The 27,335-nt window shown below is 45.3% G+C and overlaps 2 protein-coding genes across 17 annotated transcripts in view; one reads left to right on the top strand and one right to left on the bottom strand.

The window, feature by feature from the left end:
- ARSG (arylsulfatase G) overlaps window positions 1–27,335 on the bottom strand; it is a 115,928-nt gene that overhangs the window by 84,116 nt on the left and 4,477 nt on the right. For 9 of the 16 annotated variants that reach the window (XR_015947992.1, XR_015947999.1, XR_009557209.2 and 6 more), the window contains exon 2: window positions 55–140. The exons of 6 other annotated variants lie outside the window; for them this stretch is intronic. The gene's annotated coding sequence lies outside the window, so the exon portion shown is untranslated. Of the gene's footprint in view, window positions 1–54; window positions 141–14,891; window positions 14,993–27,335 lie in introns of those variants that run through there. One more of the 16 variants, XR_015947994.1, reaches the window with a different exon arrangement.
- Window positions 11,512–26,189, top strand: SLC16A6 (solute carrier family 16 member 6). The gene is made up of 6 exons (XM_035104039.3): window positions 11,512–11,988; window positions 15,232–15,473; window positions 16,974–17,117; window positions 17,866–17,994; window positions 19,505–20,332; window positions 22,689–26,189. The coding sequence occupies exons 2-6, from the start codon at window positions 15,239–15,241 to the stop codon at window positions 22,928–22,930; spliced, it is 1,578 nt and encodes a 525-aa protein (XP_034959930.1). The 5' UTR covers window positions 11,512–11,988; window positions 15,232–15,238; the 3' UTR covers window positions 22,931–26,189.

The raw sequence follows: 27,335 nt of genomic DNA, 5'->3' as shown, positions 1-27,335 counted from the left end.
TGAAAAAGCTGAAGTCAGAAAAAAATCAGAGCTGAAATTTTTCAAGATGCCAACCTTCTGATCTTCTGAGAACTGGACAAAACTGACTCAATTTCCAGGGCTGAAAGCTAGTTGTTCGCAGTCATCAGCACCAGCCTAATCTGAAATGGCAGAATGAATGTTATCAGGGGAGGGCACTTGAAAAGTAGAAAGAGCCAGCTTGAATAGCAAGGAGTATGAGACACTGTCAGTATAAGCAGTCACTAGAGGTGGGTGGAGTGGGCTGGTTGAGTCCTGCTGAGGCCAGTATTATGACAGATGTTTCCAGTTGTGTATCAGTGACCTTGGGGAAAGAATGTACAGCTGAAGATACAAAATTGGTAGGTCATTCCATGCAACCAAAGGGTGGAGGGCAGAAAAAGAGTGACCTAGTTAAATGAGGGGCATGAGTAAATACTTGGATAAACAAAACAAAACAGAGCCCTGCAATAGGCAAGGGGAGGGGAGGAAGAAAACGCAAGAAGCGCCCGCTGCAAGCCAAGAATTCACAGGCGGACTGTTCTCAAACCTCCCAGAGTCAAGTTCATGGTCAAAGGCCAAACTTAATGAATGAATGAATGTGTGCAATGATTGGAGATAACAACTGTGGTTAATTAAAAGACAGATAGGGCATCTGTACATGAGATTCCTCCTGTCATTCAATATTTTAGTAAAACGCGAGAATCGGTTATTCAGTTTTATAATGGTTAATATATTAAACAGATCTCCAAGCAGTGTACCGAAAACTGAAGCAACAGACAACTTAAACAAAATATTATAAAAATACACAGTTGCATAAAAAAACGCTACATTAATACTAAGTTACACACACACACACATATAATCAAGCAATATCAGTTCATTTTCCTTCTGACGCATCCTCAGTGTTATCAAAAGACCCCCGAAACAGATTGCTTGGCAGGCTCTCCTCTCTTTGACTGATGAGTCAGTCTGAACCTCTGGCAAAGGGCTCTGTTTACTCTTAGAAAGCAAGCATTTCTCATGTGGCTTGCAAAAGCTTCTCTCTTTTTTTTTGAAGGGGACACTGTGCTCTACCTATTTGAAAGGGCAAGAGAGACACCTGGCCTGAACTTCTGGTTTAATGTTTGAGAAAACTAAAACAAATGTTGTGACGTCATGGGAAGTACCTTGGAACAGGTAGCCTGAGAGCCTTATCTGCATCAGAAATGATTACTTTAAAGCAGGGGTCAGCAAACTTTTTCAGCAGGGGGCCAGTCCACTGTCCCTGAGACCTTGTGGGGGGATGGACTATATTTTGAAAGAAGAACAAATTCCAAGGCCTCACAAATAACGCAGAGATGCATTTTAAATAAAAGGACACATTCTACTCATGTAAAAACACGCTGATTCCCGGACCGCCCCCGGGCCGGATTTAGAAGGCGATTGGGCCGGATCCGGCCCCCGGGCCTTAGTTTGCCTATCCATGCTTTAAAAGTCTTCCTCTCCTCCCATCCTGTCCAGGAATCATTGAATTGTGGAGTTGGAAGGGACCAATCTAGTCCAACTCTCTGCAATGCAGGAATCTTGGCTAAAGCATCCATGACAGATGGCCACAAAACCTTTGCTAAAAAACTTCCAATGAAGGAGAGACCATCACCTTCCAAGGGAGTACATTCTGCTGTCTACTGAACAGCTTGACCCCCTTCTCACCAATCCTTTCCCTTATTCTCTTTTCCTACACGTCTTTGGCTTAAAAAAACAAAACAAAAACACGCTCTGTATTACCAATTTATAAATTCTAGTTGGAAAAAAATCCAGTGTCCGGCCTACAATGGTATCCCAATCATTGCTGCCCCTAGTGGGCTATAAAGGTAAAGGTACCCCTGAATGTTAGGTCCAGGTCGCGGATGACTCTGGGGCTGCGGCGCTCATCTTGCTCTATAGGCCGAGGGAGCCGACGTTTGTCTGCAGACAGCTTCCGGGTCGTGTGGCCAGCCTGACTAAGCTGCTTCTGGTGAACCAGAGCAGTGCACGGAAACACCGTTTACCTTCCCGCTGTGGGGGTACCTATTTATCTACTTGCACTTTGACGTGCTTTCAAACTGCTAGGTTGGCAGGAGCTGGGACCGAGCAACGGGAGCTCACCCCGTCGTGGGGATTCGAACCGCCGACCTTCCAATCAGCAAGCCCTAAGCTCTGTGGTTTAGACCACAGCGCCACCTGCATCCTCTAGTGGGCTATACGGCATCCTAAATCAACCCCTTCAATACCAACAAGTTCACAGGAGGGTTTGAAGTCTAAGAAGAAGGAAAATAGCAGAACATACAGTGGTACCTCGGTTTGCGACCGCAATCCATTCTGCAGAGGCGGCCGCTCGCTGAAGCGGCCGCTCCCTGACGGCACGCTTCTGCGCATGCGCGAGCTGTGCAGATCGCGTCTGCGCATCTGACACCGCGGAACCCAGATGTAAACACTTCCGGGTCTGCGGCGGCCGCTCGCCAAAGCGGTCGCAAACAGAGGTAGACGTAAACCTTCTTGACTGTAGTAAGAAATGTGTTAAAAAGAATGAAACCGGATACGATGGAATTCTTAAAATGCAATTGCGATTATAAACATTGAGTTTGGGTGAGTCATTAGTATTGTAGAATAGGATTATAACTGTTAACTGGCATGGTGTAACTTTGAATATTGAAATAAAATAAAGCAATAAAAGGGAAAGAAAGGCAGCGAAGACTTAAAGGGTAGGTAGGAAATGCTTGGTGAAATATCAAACGCTCAGTAGTTTTTTTTGGGGGGGCGAGGAGCGTGAGCAGTTTCCTGTAATCAGGGAAAGGGCTTCAGCGGAAGCAGAGAACAGAAGCAGTGTTTACAGGTCACAGAATTCCACTATTCAGGGCAATTTGTGTTTCTTTTGTGTAGTAGTTTGCTTTCCAGCCTTGACGCAGTATACAGTATATGGTCCTGTCCACAGAGCTGGCAAGTGTCTCTCTTGAGAGTGTATGAATGGGTAGGTTGATTCATTAGGAAGCTGTGAATCAGCTGCCCAAGGAAAAGAAATAGTTTAAAAGTAAAGAATGGGAATTAGCTGAGCGCTGTAGAAAGAAGGTGGTGATAAGTTTATCATTTTCTCTTCCGTGAGCTTCTGTGGGTGAAAGCTACTTTCACGACTCATGAAGGGGGGAGGTGCTCTCTTTTCCAAACTAGTTCCCAGGCATGGATGCAAACCTTAACTTGCCGAGTAAGCGCTGAGTCATCATGTAATTCAATTTGCTTGATACAGTATAGCTAAGTGTATGAGTCACCGACCAGCCAAAACTGAGATTTCTTGGAATCGCAGCACTAAAACACACATGTAACACTGCAACGTTATCTTCTGATACACTTGATTTGTGCCTCTTACAGAGACACCCTCCCTCCCCCTCTGAAGGGCTTAGGGACAATGTGCCTCAGGTCTCCGTTATCATCTTGGGAGGAGACAGACCTGCCAACTGCCACCAGTGGTCCTAAATTCAGCTTATCATAGTAAAAAGGTCTCCTTCAGGTTCTCTGCAATTCACGGAGAACTCACGAGGACTTGCACATAAACTTAAAACTCCTAGCCAATTGTATCAATGGCCAGTCTTACACGGCAGGGCCGTCTTAAGGCCATCCAGCGCTCTGGCGCTAAGGTCCCTCCAGTGCCCGCCTCCAGAGCCCCTCCAAGGACCCGGAAGTGCCAAGCGGACCGCGGCAGCAGCGGGAGGCCACCTCCGAGGACTCCGCGCTGCGCCTCCTTCTCGTTTCCCCAGCGCTGGGTTCCGCTCAGTCAAGCTTCGCCACCAGCGCGCGCACCGCGGGACCAGCAAGAGCTGCTTGGGCGCTGTGCGTGCGCTGGTGGCAAAGCTCGACTGAGCTGAACCCAGCGCTGGGGAAACGGGGAGGCGCAGCGCGGAGTCCTCGGAGGAGAGAGACGCGGCACAGCCTCTCTCATCTCGTGGAGCGCAGTCCTGGCCAGATCGCTGGAACCCTGCGCTCACTTGGCGCCCTTCCAGCGCCCTGCGCCATGGTTCTCCGCGCCACTAGCCTCTATGGCTAGGACGGGCCTGTTATACGGTGCCACTTCTTAGGAAATTCTAGCACAGCGGACTGGAAATGTCTACTGTAAATCAACTATTGCAAATGTTGCAACATCACTCAATCTGTTGTTTTCTGCAGAACTGAACTGCAAGGAGATAATGCTGGAACTGCCCTCTTGTCTAGGAGAAAGTGGTGATAAATGGACTTGCTGAACATTAACCAGCAGGGAACATCTTTAGCTAAACAAAACAAAACAAAAATAAAATTCAATTTGCTAACCTTTAATCCATTACAAGGGCAAACCGAACACTAGAAAACAGACACGAAGGGTAATAAAATGGCTTTTTATAGAATCGTGCTTTTTTAACATTATTATTTATAGGGGAGAATAACAGCCTTGTGAAAGTTGACAGCCAGCTGCAGAGATACCGTATTTCTCTGTGTATAAGACGACCCCTACTTTTGGGATCCCAAAATTTAAAATGGTTAAAGTTGTTGTTGAGCTTTGGGGGGGCGATCCCCTGCTCGATCCCCCACATCTCAGCACAGCCTTGCCTCCCGGTCCTGAGTGCCTTGCCAACTCACCCAATACTTACCATATAAATCTGTGTATAAGATGACCTGCAATCTTTGACTTAAAAATTGGGGAGAATTCATTGTCTTGTGCACAAACAGAAAGAATATGGTATTTAAAATATTTGACACTCTTTTAAATATCCAAGACGGCACTAGCACCGACTTCAATTGAACATAAAATTGAGAGAAGTCTGGATTAGTGACTTGGTTGAGGACTTTACTTCCAAGAAGAAAGTTCATTTCATTGAATAGGATGGACTTGCCTATACTGTTATTTATCAGTAAGCTGACTGTCACCAATTGACCATACGTCCTTCCTACTATATCATACAATACGCTTTTTAAGGAGGATTTCTTCTTTTCTGTTTCCTGTTTACATAAGAGCATCGCATATGAAGACAATGCCTTGTTTCCTTTTGCTATGATCTGTATTCATGTATTTACAGTGTGGTGTTGATAATGTGTATTAAGTAATGTTCTCTGCTCCAGTTGTAATAAACACTGACCGCAATGATGCATTTATTCACACATTCATTGCAGCTTTACGTACAGAATTAAGTGAAATTGTATGTGCTTCCATACATTTAAGGGGCCCCAAATGACTCTTTTGTCCGAGCCCCCAAACCCAAATCCCCCCCCAAAAAACCACATCTCTGCCTGGGCTATAAGGCAGATCTATGTCTGGATCCTCCTTTTCTGGAAGCAGATATAAAGATAATAGCCAAGAGAAAATTTATCATTATATGGATGCCCTGCTAAGACTACATTTTTAAAAAATAAATAAATACTTTAAAACATAAATAGTTAAAGGCTCGATTACAAGAACAGCAAAAGAAATGTGCCTGTTTCTAAAATCCTAACAGCTTCTCTTGTTTTACAATTACTTCCTAATTATTTGCCCCCTGTGTATAATCAGAAAGAAGGAACGCTATGCCTAAGCAGTACTTTTCATCCCGTACAATTATTGTATTTTACATTACATTTTTATTCCATGGGATCAAGGTTGAGAAAGATCTGCCGCCCAAGGAAAACTGAAATTTTCTGCTGCACTCCGCCCCCCCCCCCCGTTTCTCACCCTGCCCTGAACTATATAACAAATACACATTAAATGTTCGCAATTGCCTGGAACATTTCCTTCCGCCTGTTGGTTCCGATATTATTCCCATCCTGCACTTTGCAACTGTGCCTATGCCCTGGGTGGGCAGCCAAAGGGAGACAAAGGGCCCCACATTATATCCCCAGGTAAGCAAGGGGTATCACCCAATGATCCGCCAAGCTGCTTCTGGGCTTCCCCTCCAAGAATTTGGGCAGCAGCTGTTTCACCAAGACATTTTTACATAGCTTGAAGGAAGCAGCCCTGATCCTTTTGGAAACAATAGCCTTTCCCTACTTAGCCTCAATGGCCAGTGAAATCTAAGGTCATATACTGCAGCTTGGTAAAGTTAGTTATTAGCTTATGCTGGAAAAAGATAATACAGCACCTTAGCAGGGGGGATGAGCAACTTCTTCCTTTGGGGGAGGGATTTAAGGCCTTATAAATATCCAGGCTTATTTGCTTAAAAAGTTTGGTATAGAGGCATCTCCCTTGTTCTCCCATCACCCTCCTTGAAACTGTGGAGCTGAGGAGCCATCCACTGTGGTTGTCTCTGCAGACAACCCCGAGGACAGCGGTTTCTACAACACTGGCAACGGGGTATGTCTACTATCGTTTTGCTTTTCATTTTAAAGCCAAGGCAGAGAAATCTGGTTTGTACTATACAGAGTATTTCAAGGAGGATGTGTCTCCCGGAGTGAAGTTCTGCATGATGCTCCTTGGGATTCTGGTCGGATCTGTTTAAAAACAGGAGACCCAAGAAGCTCGGCTTCCATTAGAAGAACAACAGCAGGTACCTATCTGTGTGCAGAGAAATATATGGAGATAAGGTGGCAATTTTAGGATTTGTATCCACAAAAGGGAGTTATAGCACTGGGAGAATTCAACTGCTGTTCCAGTTCCTCTTTGGGGACAATTTAGTGGCAAACAGTGCATGCTCATTTAGGGATGCAGGTGGCGCTGTGGGTTAAACCACAGAGCCTAGGGCTTGCTGATCAGAAGGTTGGCGGTTCGAATCCTTGTGACGGGGTGAGCTCCCGTTGCTCGGTCCCAGCTCCTGCCAACCTAGCAGTTCGAAAGCACGTCAAAGTGCAAGCAGATAAATAGGTAGGAAGCAGGAAGGTAAATGGCGTTTCCATGTGCTGCTCTGGTTCGCCAGAAGCAGCTTGTCATGCTGGCCACATGACCCGGAAGCTGTCTGCGGACAAATGCCGGCACCCTCGGCCAATAATGTGAGATGAGTGCCGCAACCCCAGTGTCGGTCACGACCGGACCTAATGGTCAGGGGTCCCTTTATCTTTAATGCATGCTCTAGTTACCGTTATCTCCCGCTTGGATTACTTCAATGTGCTCTACGTGGGGCTACCTTTGAAGGTGACCCGGAAACTACAACTAATCCAAAATGCGGCAGCTAGACTGGTGACTGGGAGCGGCCGGCGAGACCACATAACACCGGTCCTGAAAGACCTACATTGGCTCCCAGTACGTTTCCGGGCACAATTCCAAGTGTTGGTACTGACCTTTAAAGCCCTCCAGGTATGGTTCAACTTCAACTCTGACCGCTGGCCATGCTGGCTGGGGGTTGATGGGAGCTGGGGTTGTGATAACGTTTGGTGGGTTAAGATTCTGAGATAACTGAGCAAGTAAGAGAGTAATGGCTGCATCTCCCCACTCCTCTCTCCACTTTGGTGCTGGGAACCCCTGTGAGCAGCTGGAACGAATAACAGAACTAAGCTGAGCTGGAAGGGAGCGAGGACCGAGGAACACTCCAAGCTCCCTACACCAGCCTTCCTGTTGAGAGTTGAAATAAATAGTGAAGTGCTATCCTTCCCAGCAAACTGCTGTGCCAATATTTGAGAGCTAGAGGCCAAAGGCAAAGGAAATAAGACCAAGATACAGCTTCAAAATGAACCAGTCTCACCTACATTGCTATGAGAAGGGATTACTTGGGCCATTTTGAAGCCATTTTGGGGTCCTCTCTGACGCCCATGTAACTCTTAAAGTCCTCTATAGCTGGGGTGGGGAACCTCCGACCATTGGGTTGGGCTACCAACCAAAGTCAAATGGAGTTTGTTGCAAGGTGAGATTAGTAGTAGGCTTATCTCTTGTCCTGTGAAATCATAATTCCTACACCTCAGTAGGGCTTCAGGGACAGATCTTAAAGTACAGACAGATTAGTAAGGATGCAGGCAGTTCTTCAAAGTAACACAGCAGAATCATGGACTTGTAGAGTTAGAAAGGGACCGAGGATCATCTAGTCCACAGTATTACTTGTGTGATATTTGCACAATTTATTCTGCTCTTAGCAAACTTGGAGAGAATGAAATTTCCTGGGCTGCAGGCTTTTCCTCGTCAAAGGTGTCCTTAATTTTATATTTTACTTTTAAAGTTCTCCCTTGGTAAAGCAAAGCAAAAGTTTGCTTTGCAATGTGTTTGATCAGCATGGCAGCATGTCAAGTTTCCACCAAGTTTCCACAAACAGGGTTTAATTTTACCGTTCAAGGATGAATGAAGTATTATCACTTACTATAGGACGGCACAAAGTCAAGAGTTCAAATTTAAAAGAAGCAGCAATGATTAAGACTATAGGGCTTGGGAATCCAAAGCTTTAAATGGCAATGGGATTATGTTCACGCATATGAGCATGTACATTTGTGTGTGTTTTTGTAAGGGGAGAGCAGAAACTGATAAAATAAAAACAAGCCTGACCAGAGCTTGCTCTTCAAGCAGCCCTGCTGCACATGCTTCAGAGAATGACGTTAAGAAATTCAGCGAACGCACGAACAAAAAAACATATAGAGTCATCCTTTTTGTTTGAAATGTAAATAACTTATCAGGCCAAAAGGTGTTCTCTTCCAGAGGCTGAATAAACGTCAGAAATCAGCCTTTGATTTATTTTTTTTATGTAGTCCTGAGAGAGCCAGAAGTTGAGGAAATGAAATCAATTTTCTGTACAGCCAGAGTCTCCATTGTGAGAGGTCACAGTCTTTCAAAAGCTGGCATCTTGCAGACACAGATTACTCACAACACTATTTCTCAGTGAGGCTGCAGGCAAGGTAGGCAAGCAGCAATATCAGCATCTCTCAGGAGCCAGGATAGCATTCAATTTCATTAGTATCTATCTATCTATTGAGTTCCATTCATTCATATATTCAGTTCCATTAATTCATTTACTCCCTAAAAAAAAAAAGCTCAACCACCTTGGCTTCCCCAAAAAAGCTCAACAAAGCCACTTCCGCCCTGAAGAGGAGGTGGGGTTGTGGGCAGTCACAACTCTGCCACGTGCGCAGCCCCTGGGCGATAGGTGGGATTGCCGCCCGTGCCGCTTGCAGGCCGTCCAATCTGGCTGGCCTGGGGGGTTGTGCCCTGCGCTACTTAAGCAGGGCGCGGGCAGTAATCTTTGTACCGCTCACCAAATTATGGGGGGGGGGGGGAACTTGTAACAAAAATCACTCCAGCAATCACCTTTTTAAAATCCACTGAAAAAAGACACTTTTAAAAAACAGAGCTGAGATCTATGGGCCACTGAAAAACACACAATAATCATTTGAATGTTTCTTGCTCTAAAGAAACCCCAGAAATTATTTTAAACAAAGGCAGGTTTAACTGCAGACTGCTTTTAAAAAGGGACTACTGTACTGTAGTTTAACATAACACAGGTTCTACATCCATTACAAAAATAAGAAAAATCAATACTGTGATTAATCTGGGCCGTTAGTCTAGTTCTGACTTACATCTTTAACCCTTCCACAGTAAAGACAAGTAAGTTAGGTTGGAGCTTGTATTAAGAATTTCATTTCATTTAAAAAAAACAAAAACACCTCACATAGGTCATCATGAGCAGAGATGGCAAACCTTTCTGAAAACCCTGGTAAAGCTTTATTTGTTCCAGAGCCATAAAAGAAAATGATTATTATTATTATTATTATTTTAAAAAGCACATTCCCACATTCAAAAGACTTTGCTGGCGAAATCGAAGGGAAGAGTGCAAACTGCTGACTCCCAAGGGGGTAGGCACACACGCAAAGCACTCTGCGCCAGGAAGGATGCGTTCCCCTCCCTCCCCCCTGGCTTTGCCCAGAGCGCTTTGCAAAGCACCGCCGGCCAGCCCATCTGAGTCACCAACACTCCCCAATGCAACAAGGAGAGCTCAGCTTCCGGGAGATTACGAGTCTCTAGTGTGCACACACAGCAACAGCCAGACACACACCCAAACTGGCAGAAACCTGTTCTGCCCGGATCGGCTCGAGCAGCAGCAGCTGCGGCACGAGCTCGAACCTGGGAAAGTGGAACGCGCTCGCGCCGCCGCCGCCAAGCAGAACGCCCGCGCTCGTGCCCGACACAGCGCCGCAAGGCAATGCAGCCGCTAGGGGGCGCTCGCCGGGTCCCGCGCGTAATACGATTGTCATTGATCGGAACAGTTTAAAAAAAATTGTTGGGAGAGAAAGGGGCGCGCGCGCACAAAAAGTTCATTATGCACTACGTAAGTCCTGGGGTCCCTTAGGGTAGCAATCTAGCACTTGGTCTCCCCTGAATCCCCACCCCAAGGAAGAGAGCCCACTATGAAATTTTCCCGATAGATTTGAAACTGCGGGGGGATCAGAACTGCCTTTTGTTGTCACTTAAGCAGCGAGCGACTCCGCATTAACTCCTTAGGAGAGCGCTCACGTCGGGGACTCGGGGCTCCCGCACGGGCAGCCTCCGTCGAGGATGCTTGGCGGATCTCTCATCGAGGGCTTGCTCTCAATAGGGAAGCACAGGAATGAACATGAAGCCCACCCTTCCTCTCCCTAGTGCCGATAAGGAGCGCACGCAGCGGCCCCAAGTCCCGACCCTCCAGATACAAGATGTACACGCGCGCACATTTCGCAGCTATTCTTGGGGAATTGCAGAACACGCGGTGGGGGGGGGAGAGCGAGCGAGCAATAAATCCGTGCAGATAACGCGGAAGAAGATTCCAAGCGGCTTGCAGTTGCCTTGCCTGCCTGCGGCGCGGTTCACCTTATGGGACCTTACAGCGCACTTTGCCAACCGGGCGCGCGCCTCTTGGCTGAAGGAGTGGCTCTCCTGCTGCCTTATGCACACCGATCCCTGCAATACTCGAACTGAACACCTCGCTCCAGAGACCCAGCAGGGCGAAGTTAGGGAGCGGAATCCTCTCCCACCCCCAAAGGCTCCAAGAAAGGAGGAAAAATAAACGTTAACAGGAAAGCATCCTTTACAGGGCACAGCAAAGGGGGCGGATGCCCCGTCTCACGAACTTCGAGAAAGGACATAAAGGTGGCTGTAGTGAGAGACTCTGGCTAGGCGAGCTCTCCAACCGTTGCACCCAGCCTTCTCGAGGATACTCGGCTGAAGAGGCGGCCGACTTTGGGGGGAAAGGGGGAATAGAGGCGGTGGAAGGAAAAGCCTTCCTTCAGGCAGCGGCATTGCCTCGTGGAGAGAGGGGCTACTTGGAAGAGGAGCCTCAAACACCCGCGGCGCAAATTAAAGAGAGATTATTCCGCCGGGTCCGAGGGAAAGCGGCGCGACATAAAAGCAGACGTGGCAGAGCCCCGCACGCTATCTAAAGCGCCCTCTCGCCCTCACCCCATGCCGCCGCCCGGCGCGCGCGCGCCCGCCTCTGCGCCGCCCCGCCTTCCCCTCGGAGCAGGCGGGAGCAGCCCGCCCCTCCTCCGCTGCAATTGCAAAGCCGGACCCGGCGCGCACATGGCGCTGCTGAGCTGCTGTTGCTGCCGCGCGCGCCGGGTCCGCCGGCAGAGACCGGCTCGAGCCGGTATAAAAAGCTTGAGCTCGAGCACGGCGGCAGCACTGCCGCAGTTGCAAAAGGGACCGGGCGGAGGAGAGTCAGGTTGGCGGGGTGCGGAAGAGGGAGCCCGCCTAGCTAGCTGGCAGACAGGCAGGCGAGGAGCGGCGCGGCGCCCCAGAGGGACCCCCTTCTCGAAAAGCGAGGCGCGAACGGTGCACCCCGCTGGGTATGGGGCAGCCTTGGCACCAGCGGAGAGAGCCTTGCGTCGGGTAACGGGGGTGGGGAAGCAGCGACCTGCTCCTCTCTTCCCCGCCGAAGCGAAGCGGGTCTGTCTGAGGCACAGGGTCCACCCTCTCCAAAAGGGGTCTCGAAGCTGAGGCGGCAGAAGGGTTGCGTGTTCCTCCCAGGCCACCTCAGCATGTTACTGACCGGGTCATAGGCCAAAGTTGCACTTCTCTGCAGCTCGGGGAGGAATTTTTTTTTTCCTTTCTCGGTTTCCTCTGCCCAAGTTGCAGCTGCAGCATCTACCGACTCGGTAAGTGGCTTTTCTTCTGGACACTGAAGTTTGGTTGTCTTGCTGCTGTAGCTTTTTTTCTTTTCTTTTTAAACGTTATTTGCTGCAACATACTTTTTTTTCTTAAGGGGTGGGGAAGACTATGTGGCTCATTCTGAAGGAGCCGGCTAAATTGTGTTGTGCAAAGTGATGCGGACATATGGAGGACTTCGCTTTCCCCATCCTGCATCACAAAGAAAGTAGATGGGCTCTTTCCTCATTCATATCCCTTGAGGCTGGAGGGGGCTGGGGTTTTTTTTCCCCTTCAGAAGAAAGCATTTCCCCCTCTCCTCTTTGCACACAATAGTATGGTCTCTTGTCATTGGCCACCCCTCCTTAAAGAAACTGAGCTTGGGGTTGTTTATGCGACGCTATAGACCTGGACATCCCTGCATTCCAACAAGGTATCAAGGCGCTTTAAACCGGATTAAGGATAACCGCATGGCGCAACATGGGCGCCAAAAGTGTCTCCCTCGCTGCTTCTCTCGGGCTGCAAATTCTGCAGGCATCATCCTATCCTGATTCAGTCTGACATGCTGCTTAAGTTCTGTTACCCAGGCTGTAGTCTGGTCTTTGCTTGAGCAGCAGCAGGAGGCGGCGGGAATGCCCTCAGTGGGACCCACAGTATGGTGCTCATCAGAAGCGGATCAAGCTGGTCTCTAAGAGATGAGAGAGGGTATTTTCTCAAAACCAGACCTGCCTTGCAGATGCAGCGGAGTGCATTGCCTTTAACTTCTGTATAATCAAGCACATTACACAGTCACAGCGAAAATGCAGTCCATGAATGTATTTTTCCCTCTGCCCCACATGATGAAAAATTCATCTGCAAGTCGAGTATTTCAGAGGATTTGTTGCAATGCTAACATTACTTGATATGGTTTATCGGGCTGATATTTTTAGCTGGTTTGCATCAAGATTGCAATTTGAAAAGAGTTCTTGCTCTTATTTCACACAGAGTGGTTGAAAAAAATAGGCTTCAGATTCCTTCAAATACGAGATCATTGGGGCATAGACTGTCCTGTCCTGTGATTTCATAAGCACCTGCGCACTGCAGGCATTACTAGAGATAGCAACTGCTGTTCCTAGCTAGTTAATTTTTTGCATATTACTAAGCATTCTATACCTTTATTGGCCTTGCATCTAATGATGTACTACTACAGGGTGGCAATGAAATATATTTAGATTTGATGAATGGATAAAAGATAATCTTCCTTTAATTTGGTTCTTGCAAACTCAAGTTCAAAAACCGCCTCCAATCTACAGCCCAGTTATAGTCTCCAGGTGACAGAAGTACAACGCCAGTGGGATTCATTTAAAGGCTAACATTATTCATTCTTAAAGTTACTAGAAAATAACCTTTCAGATAGTTACTGACCATGTTTTAATGCATTTAAAATTCTCCCCATAAGCAATTCTGAAAATAACCTACTAAATATTTCAGTACTACCACTAAAAGAGTCAACAGAGCCCAATCCTAGGCAAATGAAGGTATGCCCAACTAAACCCACTGAAGATACACTCAATGGTTTAGACACATTGTACTCGGCATACATTACAATTAGACTAGAAGATAAAATATATATAAACAATTACATATTATATGCAGTTAAACTTGAAACAGTTATAACTGTGTAGGAGAACCTGTCGTACAATGGGAACATTTGGATATTGTTTTCAAAATTCATGTACAGACGTTTCTAATTAATTAAAAAGAGTAAAACTGATAAGAACAAAAATGCTAGCTGTTGAGGTGACGCAAGATGAAGGTTTGCTGAAGGACATCTTCCACCTCCCCACCTCCCCAATATTTCATAAGATAAACCAGTCCTTGCCTCTAGGAAACTACACCTAAAGGACATTCGGAGGAAATGTAAATTACTGAAGAATCCCAAATCAGTGAACCAGTTCCCCCCCCCTTTCAATTATGACTACCTGGCCAGATAAAGAAAGTTAATTGTAGGGTTGTTTGTTCTATGGCGTCACTCTGCAGAGCTGAAAATATATTTAGTACCCTGAAAAAAAATTGGCTGCATGGAGCAAGATCATCCTGGGAGCAAGATGATCACATAATGGGTAACATTTGTCCACAAAACTGGCCCAGAATCACCCACTGAGCTTCATGACTGGGGAGTTGTAAACTGATCTCCCAGATCCTAGTCGGACGCTTCTAACCACTATACACACTGGCTTCATAGAGTACTTCTGCTATGGGGCAGCTATATAAATTAAGAAGGTAAATAAATATGGGGGGAAACAAAGTGTCACTTAAGATTCTTTTAACTGCTTTGAGATTATTTCTTTAAAATATAAAGTCATATAGAAATGAAATTATTATTATTAATAAAGAACCCCATTAGAGGAAAATGGCGCCTAGACATTCTGTTGCGGCGACCACAACCTAGGTTTAAGGTGCTGCTTGGAGATTTACTTATATATCTGAGTTTCTAATACTGGAACTAAGGAGATTTGGCAAGTGTGTCTAAATTCCCTAGCTTGTGGATGCATGTGATGCACAATAGTGGCACAGTTATTTTTTTTAATTACCTAAAAGGTTTTAGCAATATGTAGAAAACCAAGATGGCAATGAGGAAGTCCCTAGCTGGACCCAAATAAACCTGAGTTATATAAAGCAGCAGCAGCAAAAGAAACAAGTTGGCTTGATTTTTTTGTTTTGGAGTGAGCACCAAGCAGCTCAATGTAGGTCCTTTATCAACATCATCCAGAAACCTTAGCATGTGCAACTGCCGATTAGAACCATAAATAGGCTTGGGCTGCGACAGAACTCAAGTCTGGAAGGAAGGATGGAAGTTTGGGAGAACCCTTCCACAGCATTTGTGAAATTTCACAGGGCCTTTGGGTCTGTCATGCGTTTTTCACTAAATTACCTCCTTTCCACTGTATTTAAGTCAGATGACTGCTTCTTAATTGCTTGTTCTTAAATGGAACCAGCTGGTCCTTACGATGAAACAGATTTTTTTCTGATTCTTGATTCAACTAGTCCAATCTGATCCTAAAAGGGAAATGCTTCCATTAGGATACGGTCCGAAGCGGCAGATGGGAAAGACAAGTTACCTTTTGTAACAAGGTCTCTGATCCCAAGCATGCTTAGGAGGAAGTAAGCCCCACTGAACTGAGTCAACTATGTCCAAGCAGACATATTCTGATGAGATGTTCTTAGAAAATGTGCTGATCTCGCTCTGTCTCTGTCTCTCCTTGTCATTCCAGGTTAAAAATGACTGTCAAAGCATCAAGAATGTCATGCCTTGCCCCCAATGTTTATACTAAAGTGCCTGATGGAGGATGGGGCTGGATTGTGGCTTTTGCTTTCTTCTTTGTGGAAGCCCTGACATACGGCATTATCAAGTCTTTTGGAGTCTTTTTTATAGACCTAATGGAAAGTTTTGATGAAAGCAACAGCAGGATATCATGGATTATCTCAATATGCGTTTTTGTACTAACATTTACAGGTGAGCATGGCAGCACATCTTGTGTTTAAACTTGAGAGCCTGGTCCCTATGCAAAGAGAAGCATACCTACCCATTATTCCATAGAAGCACAGAATTGTAGAGTTAGAAGGGACCGTGAGGGTCAGCTAGTCCAACCCCCTGCAATGCAGGAATCTTTCACCCAACCTGGGGCTCACAACCCTGAGATTAAGAATCTCATGTTCTACCGACCGAGCTATCCCTTTTCACTCTTTAGAAGTCTGGGCTCTTAGGATTGTGTGGTTGTAGGGCTGTAATTCTGCACATATATCACAGTCCTACATAAGTACCAAGAAACTACGTATGGTACCCACGTACAATGTTAATTTTTGGCAAACACTGGCAAGCAAAACGCACAGAGTTTCACTGGACACCCTGTTTACACACACAGATTGAGAGTACTTTTAAAACCCTCTGTTTCTCAGACTCCCCTCATTTACTGGGCTGGCTTAACAACTAGAGCTGATGCACAAGAACACTATTTTGCTTAAGTTACAAGGTCAGTTGTGACACTTCCAAGGATTTAGAAGTGCTTCTGTAACAGCAGAAAAGAAAAAAATGTTAAGAGAGTGAAGGGGGACCAAGAGGGCAAGATACCGTAATAGGAGAGATGTAGAAAGTAGTGTTAAGAGTTGGGCACAATCTACTTTTGCTCCACCGCCACCATTGCAATGCATGGAGAGTTAAAGCGAAGGACAAAGCTGGTTTCAGTGTGGCTAGAACAGGGGAAGCTCCTCCCAGCAGACACTGCTCCTTAGTCGAAACAAACATTTTTAAAAATCCTTCCAGTAGCACCTTAGGGACCAACTAAGTTTGTCATTGGTATGAGCTTTCGACCAACTTCTTCAGATACCTTAGTGTTTATCCCAAGAAGGCAACTCAATCAAACCAGTTCTTTGGTTAAGGGCAGATAAGTCTGAAAAAAGGGACCAGAACAATGAAGGCTTGTTTCTGACATTAACAGTTGTTTTTTCGAGTTAATTAAATCACATTAGTTAACCTTCTGGGAAACAGTCTCCCTTCAATTTATCTGTGTTAGCATCTGCTCTGAATGATAGTTTAATTCAAGTTTACTGACAGAAGGCAAATTTCATTTGAGCCCTTGTCTACTGGTCCTCTGGAAAAGCAAAGAAGCAAATATGGAACTGAAACTGAATCACTGGAACATTGACCTACATGGTGCCAGCTATTTCGTATTTAATACAAAGGTGTGCCCAGGGTGTGTGTGTGTATTGGGGCTCTGCCAACCTGGAATTTGTCTAAAACTAAAGCATTTTTAAACAAAGGAAATAGCAGCTAGGGCCCTTTGTTTTTGAATTAACACCAACCCATGGTTTATGCAAGAGAGAAATATTACAGTGCGACTTGTAATAAAAAAGCCAACAAAGCTTATTATTGCATCCTATGATGAGAGTCACTATTGTAATTTAAAAGAGGTACATTATGGTTTTTTTTAAAAAAAATCATTTCCTTCTTTTGCAGCTCCTCTTTCTACAGTACTGACTAATCGTTTTGGTCATCGCCTGGTGGTGGTGATTGGAGGTTTACTGATCAGTACTGGGATGGTCACAGGCTCCTTCGCACGCAGTGTTGTCGAAATGTACATCTCCATTGGCGTAGTCTCAGGTAAGTTACATGGACCATCGTCTAGTGAAATTGCCAGTTATCTCTCTCCGCCCCGCCCCCCTCAAGATAAATGTTTTATATTCAGGGCTGGAAGTCTTGCAGGTTCATAATGGCCAAGAGATCTTGCAAAAACAACCACCGCCTAATACTAATTCTTGGTGGGTCTTGGGTTTGTGGAGTTATTGGACTTTATGGAAACTTCCCTGTGTTGTTATTAACAGAATCATAGATGGATAGAACTAAACAGATAACCTCACTCAGAAGCCTGGTATGATGCATTCAAATAGCTTGAAAAATTACGCTTGTTGTTAATAAGAAATGGCCAGCTTTGCAAATATTTAGCAAGCAACATCACTAATTGTGGGTGGTATGTCTAGAGCAGGGGTTGGCAAGGTTTACCTCGCCTGGGCTGGTTCACTCCAGTGGTGATCCCTCCATGGGCCAGATCACGTGCGTGCCCGTGATTTCCGGCGTCTGCACATGCACACACACGATTTCCAGCGCCGCGAGTGCCGGTTTAGCACAGCGCGCGGGGACTCGCTGAGCAAGCAGCTTGGTTCGGGGCGGCTCGTTGGCCTGTTAAAGGACACCCTGTGGGCTGCTTGTGGCCCATGGGCCTTAGGTTGCTGACCCCTGGTCTAGAGTGAGTGGTTTAAAAAATCCACACACTAATGAAATGGTTTCATCCAATATCTGCAATTCTGCTATTGTCATGCACTAATGGCATTCCTTTGGCTTTTATTTATAGGCTTAGGATACTGCCTTGCTTTTCTGCCTACAGTCACCATTCTTTCACAGTACTTTGACAAGAAGCGTTCATTGGTCACAGCGGTAGCTTCCACAGGAGAATGCTTTGCTGTCTTCTCTTTTGCACCAGGTACTGAAACACCCTTCTGAGATTTTTCCCATGATCACAATGTTAACTTGAATCTTAAATACATGTCAAAACAGCTCAGTTGGCTTAATGGTATAACCTTACTCCCACCAAATGTTTGATTAAGGACCATCTAATTAATCCCAGGGATTGGGCACGGTGGTGTAGAGGAAATTGGACCCCTTCAGCCAGTTCCAAAACACAAATTCTGAGCTGGTTGTGGAGGCTCCCCAAAGTCCAAAGTTCAGATTATAATGGTTCAGTGTGTCATTTTACTGCGTGCCAGGAATCCAGAGAACTCTTATCTGAAGCCAAAATGTCTTCTGCTCACAGTCTCAGAATGTCAGTCACCAAGGCACAGATCATTAATATTCTTGTACCTCCATTAAAGAACTGTTACATCTTTGGGAGGAAATCGGACAAGAGAAGATATATGTCAGGCCTTCAGAATGCATGGTCCTTTGGTAGAGCCAAATCATCTTCCCACTCTTATGTGGACTCCCAGGGACAGTCAGTTGGAAAGTCACAGGTGTGGAGGTGCAAAAATACATTGTTGGGAACAGAGAATGTGGGATAAATATAACCACAGCACCTTTCTATCTTGAAAGCATGCAGAAGAGAAAATGCAAAGGTGAATGAGTTCCCAGCTTTGTAATTATGTTCTATCCTGCTGGATAGAATTTGTTGTTAGATTTGAATTCCACTGGCAAACCCACGCCCCCACTCTCAGCCTAGCACTATTTTTACAAACTTTAAAGTGCATAGCAACCCGATGACATACAATCTGGTGGGTTCCCAGCACAATTTTTTTCCAAGCTAAAATTAGCGCTAAGCACTAACCCCAGCTACCTTGGAATAATGCATAGCCTATATGAAAGGTTATTTGATATGGAAACCAGAGGGTTTCTCATTTGAGAAATCCCAAACCTGAGATCTCAAAAAGCTGGATTACATCAAGCCTTCTCAAACATGCTAAGATAATTTGTGCTTTCTCCTAGTCCTTTTGCCATTTTAAAAACTCCCTTTTGCCTTTAAACTGAATCCTCTCCGGCTGTGTTGCAGAATAAGGGAGAGCCTGCCTTCTATCTTGATGCGGTTGAGAAAGATACCTTCCCTATCTCTCTTTCTCCAGAGGGTGTAGGTTAACATACCTGGGAAAGTAATACCTCTGCACTAGATTCCCCCCCAACAAGCAGACAGTGCCTGTGCCTAGTTTGTGCTGATATGTACTGTGGCCATCCCTGCTTTCCTGCATAGCATATGTGAGAAATGGCTTGTTGTATGGAGGCCAGGCGGTGCATGAAACCTCGTTCCATGTTAACATCTTCTTATATCTTAGATCCTGCTTCATACACTGCCAAAGCTAGTCCCAAATATTTGAGTCAAGTGTGTAGGAGACACCATGAATAAGTTTGGGCATAACTTGACCCTAAAAACTTGAGACTCAGTGTTTGTAAATCAGAGCTTCCTGTTCCATCAGTGAAAGATGTGTTTTACTTTTTCTTATTTGCAGCTATCACTGCTTTGAAGGAGCACATTGGCTGGAGGCACAGCCTCCTGTTGGTTGGCCTAATGCAGCTTGGAATTGTGGCCTGTGGATTCTTGCTGCGGCCCATCATAATCAAAGTGCAGGAAGAAGTGAGAGTGTCGGCAGCAGAAGAGCAGAGACAGACAAAGTACATGCTTGAAAATGAACAGACACGCACCTCCATAGATTCCATTGACTCAGGAGTAGAAGTAACTACCTCACCTCGCAACACGCCTAGAGATGCCAAATCGGAACTGAAAAGTGAGGGACCACCAAAGGAAATCACAGAGGTGCTCATAGAAGCTAGTAGCATCCCTGCCAAGGAACCAAAACCTCAACTCCTAGACTTCTCTGTGATGAAAGACCATGGCTTTATTTGTTACGCACTTTTTGGTTTATTTGCTACTCTGGGATTCTTTGCTCCTTCCCTATACATCATTCCACTTAGCAGGAGCCTTGGAATAAACAAGGACCACTCTGCATACATACTCTCAGCGATGGCAATTGCCGAGGTCTTTGGCAGAATCAGCGCCGGCTGGGTCCTCAACAAAAAGCCTATCCGAAAAATTTACATTGAACTCATCTGTGTCATTCTGCTGGATATTGCCCTCTTTGCCTTCCCTTTTGCATACAATTTTTGGGGACTAATGATATGTAGCATTTACTTTGGGTTCATGCTTGGGACAGTGGCAGGCACACACATCCCTATGTTGGCTGAAGATGACGTCGCCGGCATAGAGAAGATGTCTTCTGCTGCGGGAGTTTACGTATTTATTCAAAGTTTATCAGGGTTGGCTGGACCGCCTCTTGCAGGTAAAAATGAGATGCACCCAACTGTTCTTAACTTCCGTTCTAGCTAGGCAACAACTGGGAAAGGGAACAAATGCTTTCAAACAACTAGAGTGAGCTAAGGGCGAAGTCAATAGAGAGATGTGGGAGCATTCATGTAAAAGTGACTAGCAGGTGAGCAATCGGAAAGGATTGCATCTTGGAAGAAGACACTACACAAACAGCACATGCACATTTTCCAGAAAACCAAGTTACCATCAACACCAGGGGTCCCCAGACTACGGCCCCCGGGCCGGATGCGGCCCAATTGGCCTCCCAATCCGGCCCGCGACGACCCCCGCCGCCCGCTGCCGCTGCCCGCTCTTACGGCACGCGGCGCGGCGACGATCTTCAAAATCGGGGGAAAATCGCCAAAAATCCTTTGTGCGCATGCGTATGGGCCTCTCCCGGCCCAGAAGAGGTCATTTCCGGTGCACTTCCGGGTCGGGGGAGGCCCATACGCATGCGCACAAGCGATTTTCAGCGATTTTTTCCCGACCGTGTGCATGTGCGCACGGGCGCACACTCCCCCGCCCTCCGGCCCGCTGTGCGCGCACTCCCCTGCCCTCCGGCCCGCCGCACGGTCGGCGCGGCGGGCACCGGCCCGAAGCCCGGTAAGTCTGGGGACCCCTGATCAACACCCTTAAATAAATTAGCCTGATTACTGCCATCTTTCGCTGGAGACTAAGTAGCTCACACCTAAGCATTTCAGCCATCTCCAAGGATAGACAAAAGAAAAGAACTTAACTGCTGGCATTGTTGCTGTTCTTAGTATAGTACTTTTAATTTACAGCGTGCTTCAGAATCTCTATTGTGCATTACTCCTCAGAAGAATTATGGTGAAACAGGTCGTTTCCCCCATTTTACACCCGGGGAACTGACAGGGGAGAAGGTGACTTTGCCCAAGGCCATTGTTTTCAGTTCAAGTGCAAGTAAGCAAAGATCAAAGAGGAGATAGGTCTAGGGGGCCCCTTCAATCTCCTTGAAGGGGAAAGGTCTAAATCAGGCCCTCCGTATGTTTTGGCCTACAACTCCCATGATCCCTAGCTAACAGGACCAATGGTCGGGGAAGATGGGAATTGTAGTCCAAAACATCTGGAGGGCCGAAGTTTGGGGGTGCCTGGTCAAAATGATGCAAAGTGCTTATGAGAAGGGCATCAGCTAACACATTTGACTGAAAAGCACAGATGCTACCGACAACACAAGACAGGAAGGGGTAGTTTTACTTATTCCAAGTAGACATTAAGGGGGGGGGTCTCTTTAGTAGTTGCTTCTTCCTTAAGAAAACCTGTCCTAGATAGCCATGATTCACATGCATGGGAAGTCTTGCACGGGGGGGGGGGGGGAGGTAATACACTTTTTAAGAATGACTTTTAATTACATTACTCGCAAACGGCTCGCTTGACAACTGCAGTTCAGGAACTGCAACAACATTCCGAAAACTGTTTACAAGCATGAGGTCATAGGAAATCATGGGCAAAAATCCAGAGTATGCTTACTGGGAAGTATTTTAGTCAAAAGGGTAATTCTTTCCAGTGATTTTTGCAAGCCCATCTCCTAAGTAATTTGGGGAAGGTAGTGGCTGCAATATGCATCTTTTGTGGCTTTAGAAATTACTCCCACAGAACCCGCCCCCCCAGCAACTCTAACCCTGCAAATGAAGGGATATGGCATGAGAGAAGTGTAACGTCTTAAGATGTTTTTGGATATGTTGGGTGCTGCCCAGAGTCAGAAGGGGGGGGGGTACAATTATTTATCATCATTGTCATTATCATTATTGTTAATGACATGTGCAAGGGCGGGGAGATGTGGCACTTCTCCCTCCGTGTTTTCCTCTAGTATCTTCCTTTAAATTATCTAGTATAGTAAAAAATTATAATATCTAGTATCTTCCTTTAAATTACCCTCGCATCAAATCCTCAAACTTCATTTGGGCATTCCATACCGGTAGCTACAGCTCTGGACTACTTTGCAAAACATTTAAATCAGGGGCCAGCAAACTTTTTCAGCAGTGGGCCGGTCCACTGTCCCTCAGACCTTGTGGGGGGGGCAGACTATATTCTGGGGGTGGGGAATGAATTCCTACACCCCGCAAATAACCCAGAGATGCATTTTAAATAAAAGCACACACTCTACTCATGTAAAAACAAGCCGATTCCCAGACCATCTGCGGGCCGGCTTTAGGAGGTGATTGGGCCAGATCCAGCCCCCAGGCCTTAGTTTGCCTACCCATGGTTTAAATGAACTTGTACAAAGAGATTTTTATAGGCTTGTACAAAATGAAACTTTTGACATGATGTTGCAATATTTAAATATATATATTCCCCTCTCACCCTTACAGGTGTGTTAGTGGATACCACAAAGAACTATAGCTCTGCCTTCTATTCTTGTGCTGTTGGGATGCTGCTGGCTGCCGTGTTCCTTTCTTTAGTGAGGCCTTGCAAGAAGGTACGTCAAAGGAAGAAGCACCCAGTAGAAGAGAATGTGACAAAGCCTTTGCAGGAAGTAGTACCAGAAGACTTTATAGAGCCTGATCTTGGAAAAAATGAGGATTCTTCAAGAAGCAGTGAAAGCATGGCCTGAATATTTTTTTACACTTACACACACACAGAGTTTAGATTGGGGGGCAAAGCACGTCAGCCCTGATCCACCTTCTCAAATCTACACTTTAAAGGGAATGCAAAATCATAAATGTGAACAGATGCTATCAACCCTTTCAGAAAGATTTGTTAGTTTTTTTGTATAAACACCTCAAATTCTGATGCCCCCCCCCATCATTGACCTCCATTAAGCGCACTCCTACCTAGCATGAAGTTGTGGTTCAAAGTTATCATATTCCCCATTCCAAAATCACGGGGAAGAAACCAACATTAGACGAAGAACGAGGGTGTGTCTTGTAACAAAACAAGTTAATTTGAACTTTTTAGTTGTTTTAAAATCAGGTTAGAGTAGATACTAATTTCAGAGAATGGGGGGGGGTGGTAAAGGGGGTTGAGCTAAATGATATATCGAAGAGAATTGACAGGGTTTTGTTTTTAAAACTTGTTTGAACTCCAAATAGGTTGGGAAGTTGGAGGTTACTATTCTATTTTTATGGCCAGTTATTGTGGATATTTCATGGGACCATTATCTTTCCAGATTTAACACTTATACGGTCCAACCCTATGTATTCAGAACTCTTCAGTGCTTTCAATAGGGCATATATAAAAGTGGGCATACAAACTGCAACCTTAGATCTGGAATCCTGTGCTCCCTTAATAGTTTGGACAGGGTCCCTATGAGGTAGAACTGGGCCAGACATGGATCTACTGGATTCTAAATTGGCCTGTTTTGCAGAGAGGGGCTTGAGCTCGACCCCTCTGCTGGACCCTTCTGGAGTTGGCATACCCAAAAAGACCTCCCCCCCAAAAAATGGTCCTCTTCTTCCACCCCCAAACTGGCAGGGCAAAAGACTACTGCTCCAGCCCTTCCTGGTCCCTCATTAAGATTTCCCATCTCATTGAAATTCAGTGGGGATTCCCTCTGAGCACGGCTGAAGTCATGTTCTCTTTTTGGTAGTTAGAATGATAAACCAACTTGATTGCATTTTTTAAAAAAATATAAAATAAAATTACCTATTTATTTTAAGACTATTAGACAATGTCTGTATGGGCAAGTGTGTGGGGGGGTAGGGGGTTAACACTTTTCACAGGTATTTTAAATGCATTGATATTTTGTAAAACTTGATACGGTTTTTTTTTAAGGTATAGGTAGCAGTGTTATCTGTTATTTTCGAGACAAACAATTTTAAAAAACAAAAAAACAAGGCATGCAAACATGCTGTTCTTGAATTCAGTCCTGAACAGGAATCGTAGTTGAGTAAAACTGAACCCAGTGGTTAAACGATTTGCTGGATCTAGTGAGAGAATTTTCAAGACAATAACTTATTTTTACTGTATGTTGGTTGTTTTTCATTTCCTTTCCCCCTTTTTTTTTTTTGTACGTTGTGAAGCAGACCTTCAGCTTTCCCAGTGAGTCTCCCTACGCCTGTAGGCTTGAGCCAGGCTTGCACCAAAGTATATAGGCTTCACATTCTCAGGTGGTGCAAGGCATGTTCAAGCCTACAGGCACTGCCTTGTATGGGGCCTTGAACTGCATGGCAGCACTGACTGTGTGTGTGTGTGTGTGTGTGTGTGTGTGTGTGTGTGTGTGTGTGTGTGCCATACAGCCCAAAGTGCTGCCATTTGCAAGACTGAAAGCTGTCCCTGTATTGAGCACTCATGACCACACACATGGCAATCATCAACTCCATGCAACTCATGAGCCCGTAAGCAGGCACACCAGGGATCACGTGGAGCCAACCGTTATGAACTGGGCCTTGGAGTCTCATGTGTTTGTGAATGTTCGCAATGGCTAAATTCTGCACACGGATCACTAAAGCAAAAAGAAACTTGCAGTGTCATTCTTATTTTAAATTTAACAAGTGTACTCAACAGCTGCCACAGGCATGAGTATGCCACCACCCTGGATGCTCAGTTAGTCACAGAGTTGGGTTTGCTTCCCATTAACACTCAATTATGTGTAAAGAAAGAAAAGGATTATTATTATTTTAAAAAGGCAACATGTCAGCTGTTCACTTACACTCAATAGATAACTATCAGTGGTAACACAAGCTTGCTTGTCCCACTTTTACGCGTCTTTTTTTGTCAATGAGACAACTCAGGGGGACGAAATGAGAAAATAAAAATGTTTCTTTTGGTCCTGGATACGCACAGTACAGATTCAAATGCTTCTCAGTATTTAAGTAGGAGTGGCATTGTATGCTGACTGCTCTGCTAAGATGCTTATGCATTGTCAGCCATAGAAATGAGGGACAATCTTGATTTTAAAAGAGAAACCACTGGCACCCGAATACATTTTTTGAGGTCCTTGCCATTTCAGCGTGGTTAAGGTTTAAACCCATTTACGAAGATGCTGGTTGATCTTTAGTGGAACATACTTGCAAGCTAACAATGAAATACTAGTCTGAAACCTGGGCATGCTTATTTGGAAGTTATGTTCCACTCAACTCATTTCAATTCAGGCTGTTAAGTTGCCCCCCCCCAAAAAAAAAACATGGGAAAGGGTGCTCTTATCATTAGGAGTGGCTTTTGCAGCCCACCCTCCTCCCTCACTGCATGAAAACAACAGAAAACTGCATGAAAACAACTGCAGTTTAGTGTGCTTTGAATAACTTCAGCACTTTATAATGTACAGCAGAACCTTGATAAATTGCAGCCGCAAGTGGAAGACATGCACCATCCCCAATGGGGAGGTGGGTCACTTTTCTGTTTTGGAACTAGCCAAGTAAATGAACAAAACATGAAACTTATGTTTGCAAAATTGTGTCATTTATTTATTTAGCAAGCTTACCTTATGAATTATTTGTCACTATACCACTAGCAAAGCAGTTAACATACTAAATTAATTGGCCAAATTAATGACATCTCTGTAATAAAAGACCTCAGTACAGTAATTTTTGCTGTCACAACTTTGCTGAAGATAAAATGGTTAAGGCGCATGTTCTGTGTTTGTGGGGAAAACCTAGCTGTCCCGCAGTTTAACAAGGTTCTACTGTGTCTTCTTTTTATACAAGGATTTCCGTTACTAAATAATATGTGTATAACTGACTGCATCGTAAATTACTGTTCCAAGTACATACTATATTAGCATGACTAAGAGCATATTTGTCTGTGCGCACAAAAGATCCAAAATCAGGATAAAACATGGATTGCTGGTTTGTTCTGTACTGTAATTAGTGAACTCTGGAAGTGCTACCAAACACTGAATTTTGCAATAAACTTTTTTTTATTAAAGAAATCAACTTTCATGTTTCAGTTTAATAATTCCTCTTTACTCCTTAGTCTTCTCACCTGCCTTTCAGCCAAGCAAGTTTTCTTCATTAAAAACATAGGGCAATCTCACAAACACTAAAACACATCACAAATGGCCCGGGCTCTGGTACTGTAGCTCTGGAAATCTGATCTGCAGTGAACACAACATGGTATCTAAACTGAGGGAGACCAAGATGATAAATGGTGGAAACCAAGATATACAAAGAATGGCTGGGGAAGTTGGGTATGTTTAGCCTGGATAAGGGGGGACTGAGAGGAGATAGGATAGTCATCTTCAAATATCTCAAGGGCTGTCACATGGAGGGTGGAGCAATCTTGATTTCTTAGGAGCCAAACGGATGGATTCAAGTTACAAGAAAGGAGATTGCATCTAAACATCAGGAAGAACTTTCTGACAGTAAGAGCTGTTCAACAGTGGAACAGATTCCCGTGAGAGGTGGTGGGCTCTTCTTCCTTGGAGCTTTTTAAGCAGAGGTTAGATGGCCATCTGTCATGTATCATCCAGTCAAAAAGTATTGTACTGGAAGAAATAGATAGGCATGCAGAGCATCTCTGCATGAGGCAAGTTACAGATTGGTTCAGGATCCTCACATGGAAAAGGATCCATGTACACTGTAACGCATGCAGAACTGCCTCTGACACACTCTGAACATGCAGGCAGTGGGGATGTGGTTCTTAGACTTGACTCCAGCAGGATGTGCAGCTGGAGGAAACATTCTTTCAACATGTGTATGTTGGCGGGGAAGTTGCCTAAAACCACCTCATCTAACAAAGTTAAGCTGAAGTTTCTACCACAATGAGATGACTTCTATTCTCCTCACTGTCCCACACCTTGGTCTCCACCAAGTATCAGCCAGCCTTCAGGCTCAGCTGTCACAACCACCTTCCACAGGAGGGGTCACTCCAAGCAACTCTCCACAGTAGCTTGGCTACTTTTTCTGGCCAAAAGTGAATCCAATGGCCCCACCAGCGTACAGAACTTCTAGCAGACGCACGCCCCTCTCCCACCCACGAAGACACACGCATTCACTTCACTTAAGTGGACAACTCTGCACAGGCAGTTTAAGTGAATGGGGAAATCCACTTGTGCATGAAACTCTAGATTGGTTGTACAA

Source organism: Zootoca vivipara, chromosome 2 (assembly GCF_965207765.1).
Source record: "Zootoca vivipara chromosome 2, rZooViv2.hap1.1, whole genome shotgun sequence".
NCBI classification, from domain to species: domain Eukaryota; kingdom Metazoa; phylum Chordata; class Lepidosauria; order Squamata; family Lacertidae; genus Zootoca; species Zootoca vivipara.
The sequence above is the reverse complement of the archived record's forward strand: the minus strand, read 5'-3'. Positions and strand labels throughout refer to the sequence as shown.

Excerpts from the sequence above, each read along its gene's own strand:
- SLC16A6 (XM_035104039.3), top strand. The coding sequence starts at position 15,239 with ATGACTGTCAAAGCATCAAGAATGTCATGCCTTGCCCCCAATGTTTAT. Across the intron at positions 17,118-17,865 it reads CTCCATTGGCGTAGTCTCAG|GCTTAGGATACTGCCTTGCT; the intron begins GTAAGTTACATG and ends TTTTATTTATAG. Across the intron at positions 17,995-19,504 it reads TGTCTTCTCTTTTGCACCAG|CTATCACTGCTTTGAAGGAG; the intron begins GTACTGAAACAC and ends TCTTATTTGCAG.